Source organism: Castanea sativa, chromosome 11, assembly GCF_040712315.1.
Source record: "Castanea sativa cultivar Marrone di Chiusa Pesio chromosome 11, ASM4071231v1".
NCBI classification, from domain to species: domain Eukaryota; kingdom Viridiplantae; phylum Streptophyta; class Magnoliopsida; order Fagales; family Fagaceae; genus Castanea; species Castanea sativa.
In genome coordinates, this window is record NC_134023.1 from 60,364,202 (window position 1) to 60,375,879 (window position 11,678).

The following is an 11,678-nucleotide window of genomic DNA, read 5'->3' on the forward strand; positions in this document are numbered from 1 at the left end:
TGTAGGATTTAATTGTAATGGGTTTAGTATTAAGTTGGTGAATATTTGATCAAGACAGTTGAAGGTCACATGAGGAGCACATGCCGAAAGCTGAAGAGTTAATGTATCTTGCGACTTATCTCACGATTAGGCCAACTTACGAGATGACCCGCGAGATGCACTGATAGCTGAAATTTTAAGTGTGACTCTTATACCCGTTACTCATACTATATGTATCCTTATTACCTACAAAATTGTAAGGAGACTATTCAAAAGAAAACCCTAGAAAGATTTCTACAGCACCCACCTTGTTAGAGAGAGCTACTCATCCTCAAGAGAGAAATCCTTGTAGTCTCTTCTCCTCCCCTCTCCCATTGTTATACCTTCAGAAGAGATTTGTACCCAAACACAACCCATACCCATTCAGAGTGTAGAGAGTATTTTGGAGCTTGGGAAGCATTGGGTGTTTCCCAAAATAAGTCGGTGAGGCTTGGCGATGCAATCAGGCAGTATTGCGGGATCTAGAAAGCTAGTGAAGACAAGATCCGAGAAGTCCATTGGTAGCTGGAGCTTGGAGGCCTCAAGTACATTGGATAGATTAGGCTTGGAGGGTCTTTTTGGTATCCATGTACTCCAACTTATTCACTAGTGGATCATTTCGATTTGAAGGACCGTAGAGAGGTTTTTACGCCGAGTTCTTTGGTTTTCCTCTTCGATAACAAATTGCCATGTTATCTTGGGTTTGAGTCTCTTTTCCCTACTGCCCCTTGCATCTTTTCCTTGCACTTATATGTTCATCCATGCAATTGTTGAATGTTTCATTTAATTAATTTGCTAATCACGTATATTCCGCATTAAGTGTATTAAGCCTAAAATTAATTAAGCCGTAATTAAGAATTTGGGGTCTAAACATGCTCTAAACATTTAGAATATTGAGCTTTAAGTATCGTGAATCGACTTTTCAATGATTCATCGTGTATGAACGATGATAATTTGTATTGTGTATTAACTATGTATATCATGTATCGATGATATACTTTGTATCATGTATTAATGATATATCATGTTTTAATGATAATAATTTGTATCATGTATTAACAATGATAATTTCTTGTATTCACAATTTATCATATATTGAATGATATACTTTGTGTCATGTATTAATGATTTATCATGTATTAACAATGGTAATTTGTATTGTGTATTAACAATAGTAGTTTGTAACGTGTATTAACGAATTATCTTGTATTAATGATAATAATTTGTATTGTGTATTAACGATGATGATCTTAAACTTTCCATACACATATATATGTAGAAGCATACTATATTTTATCAGTATTTTCTGAGTTACTTATTTTTATGGAAAATTATTTCTTCTCTTTGAAGACTTCACTTTTATTGAGATAAAAGGACTTGAATGGAATACAACTTTAATGGAAACAAAGTTAATCCTTGGAAGGGATATGAATTAAGAAAAATACTATGGGGCCTTACTAGTAATACATTTTTCGATGCTCAATGTTCCATGGACGAGGTGATATGTTACCTATGGTAAGGAACAGACAAGGTCTATCGAATTGAATCTTTGGATTTTGGTCCTTCTTCTAGATGGTGATCTATGTGTTTGTCTTGTTTCCTTCTTTTGCCAACAATTCCTTTGGACCTCTACATTCATATATTTATGTGGCTTGTGAAGCAACTTTGTCATCGTCTTTGGTGGAGTTTTGGTGATGGAGAAATAGAAGTCTCCAGGAAACAATCCAGCTTGGAATGTGGTCAATGTAATTTGGTCTTCTACCACATAGACTTGCAACACTTCCTTGTTGAAGCGATCTACATATTGCCTCATTGATTCTCCTTTTACTTGTCGGATATTCAGCAAGTGTCCCATGGGCTTCTTGTGGCGTTGTCCGCCTATGACATGACGAACAAAACTCTCACTCAATTGTTCAAAATTAGCAATTGTACCTGGTGATATCTTGTTGAACCGCACTCTGACTGTGCCTTTTAGAGTAGTTAGGAATGCTCTACACATGACTTTGTTTGGTGTCATCTACAAGTGCATCAAAGTCTTGATGGACTCCACATGGTCTAGGGGGTCTTTTAATCCATTAAAGGATTTGAGTTGTGGAAGCTAGAATCATGTCGTCTAGGTTGGATGCAGATTTGTCCGAATCTGCACGTCTTAGTTCGTCCATTTTTCTCTTCGTGTAGTGGAACATCTCTTCCATCCTAGAGAATTTTCTCCCTTAGGTGTTCTTCTCCTATGATTCAATGGATCAGCCGTCTCCTCTTCATTGTTGTTCTCCTTCCTTTCTTCATTTCTTTGATCACTTTGGGCTTCAGCAATCTGCCTTAGCTCTAAATTTGCCCGTGTCAATTCATTGACACTTGCTGTCAAAGCTTGAATTTGTTGCGCTACTTGAATGGAATCCATTTGGTATCAAGAGAAATTCTTTTGTAAAGAAAAGGGAGATTGTATGGCTTTGCAAACATCCCCACGAAAGGCACTAAATTGATAATGCAGAAAAATCATTAGTTGAACTCCTCGTCAATACAGATGGACGATGTCAAATCAACGGCTGCAGAATCCCGCAAAAAGGGATAAGTAGGCTTGGAATACACCAGTGTGGTATGTGCCAAGGAGCCTCCGACAAGCTAGTCAGTAAGATCAAAGCTCAATTGTATAGAGAAATTGCTTATTTGGCTAGATAGTTGTTGTGCATATGTTGCGTACTTTTGTTGTGATTCTTTGTGCTTTTTTGTAGGTCTTTGCCCCTCAGTATGGGAGCAAATGCCTCTCTTTATGATTATGGATCCGTTGGTAATGAACATGGGGGCGTTACAGAATTCAATGGTCTTTTGCCCGTTGGTCTATCAATTATGCTTTTTTTAGTTTGGCACGCTAATTGTTACCCATGTCATTTATGAGGAACTCATTTAATGTTTACAGTAGTCGTCCATTACATGGACGATGCTGGTTTTTCTCTTCTTCTGCTACACAATGGACGGGGGTGATTTTTCTCCTCTACTATTCATGTAAAATTTACATTATAAACTAAATATATGTGTAAAATATCATACATTTTCATGCAAATGTGTATAATATTTTACATTTTTTAGGTGTGGATATGTTTGAAATTTGAATTGCTAAGTGCTGTTGGTGGAAGGAAAAAAAATTTTAAAAAAAGTTTTTGATATTCAAGTTTACTTGACTTGGGCTAGATAGGCCCCTCAGAACTTTCCAATTATAAAGCGATTATGATTGGGTTAATCTATTTTAGTAGAATTTTTTTGAAGGACTTAGGCTAGTTTAATAGATTTTTTGACTTTTGAAGAAGAACCCTTTTAAGTTTATTTAGACCCCTTAAACCACAATTGGATTAACCTAGTTAACAAGCCAAGTTATTACTTAGTCCAAATTCCAGATCTAGGTTAACACAATCATATAATCATATCAATATAAAATGCGGAATATAAAAACACAAAGATATGATGACCTAGGAAAACCAAACCGGTAAAAAACTTGGAGAGGATTTAACCTAGCTATCCTCAAGGTAAACCTGAATCCACTATGAAATAATCGAAATTATACAATAGTGACTTAGACCACTAACATCCTATTGCTATCCACCAGTAGAAACTTATTGACACGACCACATGCAAGCTCTGAGACCATGGACTCCTTCTTTCTTGGATTCTCCAGCAAATACAAACACCCCCGCTTGTGTATCTTTAAGCTCTTGTGGCAACAACTGAATGATCATCAAGCTCTCGAAGAAATCTCCTTCTTGATAATCCCAAGCTTGTGTGAAGGCAAGCACCTCTCAGATCTCACAAGAGATTCACACAAACAGCAATATGAGCAACCTCAAAAACGTGATTAGGGTTTACCTTTTATACTTAGGGCAAAACATAAAACTCTACACGTCATACGGGCTTAGGGCTTAGGGTTTACCTTTTAACTCGATTCCAACTTTACATAAATCACATATTTTGAGCAGGTCTAAAACATAACTAGACACCTATTTTGATCATAGTTTGCCAACAATACATATTAGAGTTCTAACACATTAGTTCCTAAGTACTTAGAACCTAACAAACCCATTAACTTTTCTAATAACATAGGCCCAATTTCTTGAAACCATAATCCCGTTACTTCTTCCAAAAACCTAAATAAACACATTTTATTATTTTTTTCCTCAAAAAAATAGGGTTGAATGCATGTAATAAATGGACATAAAGTATCTATCACTTATATTTTAGATCATTTTATCTTACTTTTATATGTTTGTATTGTACTTACAATGCAAACTTGTATTATAGACATACAAAAAGAGGCAAGTGTAAGTTTACCTTGCAAGTATAATGTAAACATAATTTTTATTTCATCATGTTGTAAAATTGTAAATTGGGCGTGTCTTATATTTATTAAAATAGTTGGAGCACTTGTATTGGTCCATGCAAAATGACCTAAATGCTAAATTTTGACCAATTAATCTTAAAATTACTCACATCATTATGTTTAAAGTTATGCATCTATGGTCCATTTTTCATTTTAGCTACTCTAGTCTAGTAAATTTTCATTCTATGGTCCATTTTTCTTCATTTTTTTTTTCGAGAATGAAGGAAAAAGAAGATGGTAATTTTGATGTATGAGATGAGGAGAAACAATTAAAAAATTTTAAAATTTTAATATTTTAATAGAGTAAAAAATATAATGTTAATGTTTTTGAAAGGTGGTATAAGAAGAAATAAATTTTTATACTAAAATAAACCGAAACTTTTGCCTGGGAAATATTTATTTGACAAATGTCTAAGAACATCAGTATTAGTGGAGCCAAAAATTTAGCAATTTGGCACCACAAAAAGTTATTTTATCTATTTTACCACCTCACTTTAAACAATATAATAAAATAATATATCTACTACAATAAACAACCACCACCACCACCAATACAATAAAATAATATAACTTTTAATAAAATATTGTTTTTTTTTTTTTGCCATCTTAGCTACAGTGCACAACCATCTTAGGTTGTGCACTGTAATTCAACAGCCAAATATTTTGGCTTTCCCTCCACCATTGCAACATACTTTTTAGTTTTGGTGGTGTTAAAAATAGCAATATGGTTTTTTAGCACCATCAATACTAATGCTCAAAGATAGCTAATGACTGAATTAAAAGATTGTTGGACTTCCTAATCAAGGTCCACACTCCAATTTCAAAAAAAAGAGAAAAAAAAAGGTACCCACTCCACATGCTACTGGCCCTTCTCACTATCAAGATCGGCCCAATACAATTACTTGGAAAAGCGTAATGCGTAAGTATGAGACCCATTTTGAACTTATTGCTGAAAACTGAAAATACTGTAGCAAAATAATTTTTAAATGTGTGAATAGTGCTGTGAGACCCATTTTTAATGAAAAAAGTGGCTGAAAAGTAAAGTTTGTAGGTTCCGTGAACAGTGCACGGGACTAACTGATGTGCACTATATAAGGCGGAAAGGTCAACAATTGTGGCTGAAATAAAAAAAGAAGAAGAAGAAGAAGAAGGAAACGTGATGTACAAAACGCAAACGCACAATAAGTTGGATCCAAACGCTACCCATATATCACTAATACGCGGGTCGGTCTTCAAAAATGAGTCTCATTGGTCTAGTGCAAAATATTTTTTTCCATCAACCCATCATCCTGTTAAGAATAAAATGGCTCTCATTACAAGATCTATAAATACTATTGGGTGCTTCTTAATAACCTTAATGGTATGATCTTGCAAGAAAATATCGCTTTTTCTTGTACATAATCATCAAATTGTGGGTGACAAACATATGATTTAGTGGTAATAATTTGCAGTAACAAAGGAACTAATCATTATCAAACTAGAAGCCTTGTTGGCTAGATGTTGGTGCTATCCAAGGCTCCAAGATGTAAAATTGCTTTGTGAAAATGAAAGCAAACAAAAGAAAGAAGACAACAATTTTAACATGGTTCGGCCATGAAAGCCTGCATCCACATAGTCTATTATTTTCTTTTTTGCAATGCAAAAATCTGTTGACCGTTATAGAGCTTTGTTAATTTGTAATACAACTTTGGGAAACAAAATCCCAACACTTATACAATCTATATTCAAGATCATATTCATTGCCTTCATCTTGTATTTGTTTTGCTGATGACACAGGTAGAACTTTGTTGATTGGGTTGGTGCATTTTCGTTAACGATTTGGTCTTCCTCAATGGACTGGGTTGGTGGACTTTCCTTAAATGTTTGATCTTCAACATCCTTTGCAGTTTGCACCACAACCCAAAGGATCATCAAATGATTCACAATCAGGTAGGATGTATGAAGTATCCCCCCCTCTAGCTAGATCACAATTTGTTCTTCTCAAATTTCACCAAGGATACAAGGCATCAAGCCCTGCATTCACCTTAGAAAATAACTTAACAACTAAATTATTCATAGAACTACAATTTAAGATGCCAACAAAAAAAATGGGAGGATTGAGAGAGAAAGTCCCATCTTGTCTAGAACTTTCAGCTATGCCGTATACCCATCAGGCCCACTATATATTTTGAAAGTAAGTGCAACAAGAGAAACAGTACAGTAAAAAGGTTCAATTTTTTTTTTTTTTTAACAAATTCAAGTATGGACTAAATTATAAATTGCGCTCTCTAAATTTGGCATGTTTTTAATTTTTTTTCTCCGTAGTTTCATTTTTTTTTTCAATAAAGTTCTTCAACTTTCATTCGTTTTCAATTTTCAATATTGTCATTCTGTCTGCCCTTGTTCGCAGTCTTGAGAATATGTTGTTAAATACCATGGTTTTGCTACTTTTCAAATCTTTAAAAAAAAAATTGAAATATATTAGATATTACTGTTTAAAAGAAATATCCTAAACTTATGGTTTTTAATTTTTTTTTTTTTTCTTCTCTTTTCCTCATCTTCATTTGTGTCTCCGTTACTTCATGACACAACTTTGTTGTGCATATTGGAATTCATTTTCTACATGAGACCTAGGCCATAACCAGGTAATCAATAGTACATTACAAATACAGAGATAATTAAACAAGAAAACTATGACAAATACAAGAGAAACTTATACGCGATTTCTAAAAGAAACATAAGGAGATGCTACAAGCCTGATTAATTTGCTCCAACAATATACAAAATCAAAACCTCATCAAGCTATTATGGCAACTTCCAATAGGGTCATTGGCCCTCTGTACCTGCATTCAAGAAAGAAAATTATCTTTCAAAATCATTGAATTAAGGGAAATCATTTCTATGTATAGGAAGAACATGCTTTGGTTTTCAAAATAGATTGATGCTATGCGGTGAATGAAATTTTCCCTTCAAGAGTAAGGAATTGAAAAACTATTTTTAGTTTTAGTCTTGCTACTAAGAGAATTCATAATAATGCAAGAAGGTTAAGTTAATGAATCCCAAACTAATTAAATGTTCTATGGAAATGGTTATCCAGGTACCTGTGAGATAGTTAAGATTAAAAACAACTAAATCGTTCCTAGTAATTTAATTTTACCAAATATTTGGAGTAATTTAAGCCTATGTCTCTGTCAAAGTCATCAAGGCAGACTATAAAAAGTACAGTGTAAACATGTGTCAATAATCTCAACCACACCAGTAGGTATCACCAAATCAAAAATAGCTTAAACTTCATTTTGATTTTTGTGGTTTTCAACAAACATTTTTAGGGGGGCGGGGGACAAAAAACGAGCTTATTCTAATCATAGAAAACAAATTGGATGAATAGTACCATCTTGTAAACAAAATTCTCACGGCATCAATATTATCAATTTCGCTAGAATAAAAGAAAGTATGTGACAAGCACATGGCATTGTGTAGGATATATGATCCCCCTCCCTCCATAAAGGTTTGGAGTGGGTGTTAGAGCAACAAGTACTGTGTCATGAACAATTTACTTGTAAGTTGAACTCTTTCTCGGCGTATTCTTGTTTTGAGGAGCTTTTCTCTAATCAAGTGCAATTGAGCTACAGCATCACTGATGTTCATCCTTTCTCTTGGAGATTCCATAGAACAAGAAACTCCAATTCCAAATATCAAGATCAAGCACTCTAGAATTTTGGGACTTCCTATTCGATTTTGAATGAGTATCATTTCTCCTTGTTTCCATATCTTCATTTTCCCAAAGAATAATAGGATCCACAATGTTACTCACTTGTTCAGGCAAAGCTCCTGTTACGAAATCATGAAGGCTCAAGTTGTCTTCGAAAATGTTATCAGTGGACCTTTTTCTTGTGAACATCTCCAATAATAGTATGCCATAACTGTAGACATCACCATAAATTGACACCTCGTTTCTCATATCATATTATGCAATTGCACATAACATTTACAATATGATTGATCTAGTTTCATATTAAAAAAAATATAGTAATACAAGTTTGAAAGAGCTCTTTAGTGGCATATAAAAGGAAAAAATAATGACAAGTGGAAATATCTTTCAGGACATGCTCCATCTTCTAAAGGCTTCATTGAGTTAATTTCATGCTTGGAAGTACATTAAGAAATATTATGAAAAGAAAAGAATTTAATGTTCAAAATGGAAAAGATATTCACCTAGAGGAGCATAACCAATTGTTCCTCTTAATCCGATAAAGCTTGATATATTAGTGAAACACTCTTGGGTAGCCTTCTGAAGAAACCTTGCCAAGCCAAAGTCACCAACATGTCCAATCATTTCGTCAATGATAAGAACATTGCTAGGCTTAAGCTCACAATGAACAATTGGTGTATGACAATGATAATGAAGATATTCCAATGCATGTGCAACATCGATAGCAATATTCAATTGTTGAAGAAGACTCAAATTCATTTTTTCCTTAGGAACCTCATTTCTTCTTGAATCTGGATGCAACCACCCATCTAGGTTGCCGTTAGTCATGAACTCATATACCAATGCTTTGAAATCATGACCATGATAGTCAACGCCTGAACATGCTATGAGTACCTTCACTAGATTCCGATGTTTGATATTTTGCAAAGCCTCACATTCAGCAATAAAACTTTTGGAAGCTCCATGGTGCAATAGGTTGAGTACCTTGACAGCAACTTTATGACTATCTTGATCAAGAGTTCCTCTATACACAGATCCAAAGCTACCCACACCAATTAAATTAGTGGTGGAGAATGCATTTGTAGCTTTTAGGAGACTATGGTAAGATACATTCAAAAGTAAATTTCCTGAATTACTTAAAATATTTTCTCTTCTTTTTCTTTTTAAAGTGCGGAGAAGTAAAAATAATATTACCAAAGTTACTCCAAGAAGGCCTGATAATATAGAGATTATTAGCTTCAAGGAAGGAATCAACTTCCTCTTCTTGGATTTATTGTATTTACATACAAGAAGATGAAACTTAGACATGCCTCCACAAAGTTTACCATTGCCCTTAATCACAGTTACCCTTGTATTCTTGAAAACTCCATTTTTTGGTACCTCACCGTCGAAATCGTTATAAGACAAATTCAATAACTGCAAGAAGATAAAGCTCTCCAAGATTTTTGGAATATTTCCAGAGAAATTTTTTTTAGAAAGATCTCAAGCTTGAAGACCCCTTAATGATTCCAAAGATGAAGGAATGACCACTTGAAAGAAGTTGCTTCTCATTGCAAGAATTTCAAGTTTTATACAAATACCTATACTTGCAGAAATTTCACCAAACAATATGTTTTCAATAATTTTCAACTCTTGTAGATTTATGAAATTTCCTACTTCTATGGGAAGGACACCAGTAAATTTGTTGCCTGACAAGTCTAGAAAAATTAGTGAGAATAAGAGACTAAAGACTTGATATGATATGGTACCACTGAGATTGTTATTAGCAAGATTCAAAAAAATCATATTTTGACACTTTCCAAGACTCAAAGGGATGCTTCCTTGAAGATTATTAGCCTCTAAATACAAGTTTATCAAAAGAGTTAAATTTCCAAGAGAGGAAGGAATATTCCCTAAGAAATTGTTTTTAGATAAATCCAAAATTTGTAACTTTCGAAGTTTTCCAATTTCAAAAGGAATATTACCTGATAATTTATTGTTCCGCATATTTAGATTCTCCAAATTGATTAGATTTCCTATCCCAAGAGGAATGTTTCCAAATATTTTGTTATCTCCTAGACTCAAAAAGACGAGAGTAGTTGAGAAATTGGCAATGCACTTGGGCAACTCTCCCCCAAAGTTATTGAGGCTTATCAGTAACTTGGTTAGATATGTAGAATTTGTCAAAGAACAGAGAAAACTCAAGCCATTTACCCCTCTATTTCCAAGCTCGTTAAGAGCCACTGTAAATAATGAAACTCTATATAACTTCTCCAAAGAAGGAGCTCTTCCTCTTAGTTTATTGTCTGTAAGTTCAAGTAGCTTTAGATTTGAGGCATTAGATATTGAAATAAGGATAGGTCCAGTAAATTGGTTGGTGCCAATGACAAAATTTTCGATATTAGGTAGAGTGATACCTATTTCTGATGGAAGATGCCCTTGGATTTGGTTGTCTCCTACATAAAAATCTTTTAACGAAGACAAATTGAAGATTGAGGGAGAAATTCTTCCAGACAACCTATTTACACCGACACCAAAAAATGTACGTTTCGTCAATTGGCCAAAAGAAGTAGGGATACTCCCACCCAAGTTATTATAAGCTGTAGCAAACACTTCTAGAGAGGAAAAGTTGCCGAAAGAAGGTGGTATACTTCCTGTCTAATTATTTTTTTCAAAAGAAACGACTTGTAGTTTTGACAAAGTGCCAAAAGTTGCAGGAATTTTCCCATCCAGAAGATTCCAATCGAAATCAATTTGTTTGAGGTTGGTGCAATGGGATAAATTTCTTGAAAATTTTCCGCTAAATGTGTCATTGTACAAATGTCGGATTTGCAATCTGCGCAAACGGTCAATTTTTGAAGGAATTTCACTATGAAAGATGTTGTTTGAGAGTATTAGATTTTTCAAAAAACTTAAATTTCCAACACGTGGTGATATGGAGCTTACCAGTTTCGAAGTTCGCAGGTCCAGCACAATGACCCTCTGATGTCGACGGCCACAAGTAACTCCTCGCCATTGACAAAAGTGGATGCTATCATTCCAAGAGCTCATAAATTGGAGAGGATCATCAGTGATCTTGGCTTTGAACGCAAGCAATGCTAACCGGTCTGTCTCATTATTCTCGCCAACAACAGAGGTGACTAACAAGCCACACCACAAGACAAGAAGGATAAAAGCATGCATGTAAAAAGATGAGGATGATGGAGCTGAACTCATGTCGTAAAGCCCCATCCACAGTCACGTAGCTTGGTACAAACTCTTTTTTTTGTTTTTTGCTAAGATATACAATTGGGTGTCTTATTGTGAAAGAGTCTGGGTTTGATTTCGCTGCTTTGGTACTTAAGGAAAAACACATATTTATTAGAAGGTAGAGTAGGAACAAACTTAATTTCTGGGAAATTTCAAGAGCGAGGTAGTGCATATGTACCTAATCCACTACAAAATTAAGAAATAATCATTCAGCTTGGGATTAGCGCGTAGTGTTAATCAACCTGCCTAAGCACATGAAATATTCCACAAGGATATTCATTGTTTTTGAAAGAATTTATTACTAGTTTATCATGGAATACGTGTTAGTCTTATAAATACATAATAATATATAAACAACACCGTAGTTTTGGG

At 34.4% G+C, this 11,678-nt stretch overlaps 1 protein-coding gene and 1 pseudogene across 1 annotated transcript; both read right to left on the minus strand.

Annotated features, from left to right (window-relative positions):
- Window positions 1-1,528: 1,528 nt before the first annotated feature.
- LOC142616847 (uncharacterized) lies at window positions 1,529-2,017 on the minus strand. Its single transcript, XM_075789610.1, has one exon. It carries the CDS (start codon window positions 2,015-2,017, stop codon window positions 1,529-1,531), a length of 489 nt encoding a protein of 162 aa, XP_075645725.1.
- A 5,146-nt stretch (window positions 2,018-7,163) lies between these two features.
- LOC142616848 (putative LRR receptor-like serine/threonine-protein kinase At3g47570) lies at window positions 7,164-11,273 on the minus strand (annotated as a pseudogene).
- Window positions 11,274-11,678: the final 405 nt, after the last annotated feature.

Bases quoted from the DNA above. Each gene is read 5' to 3' on its own strand.
- LOC142616847 (XM_075789610.1), bottom strand. From the start codon at position 2,017: ATGTGTAGAGCATTCCTAACTACTCTAAAAGGCACAGTCAGAGTGCGG.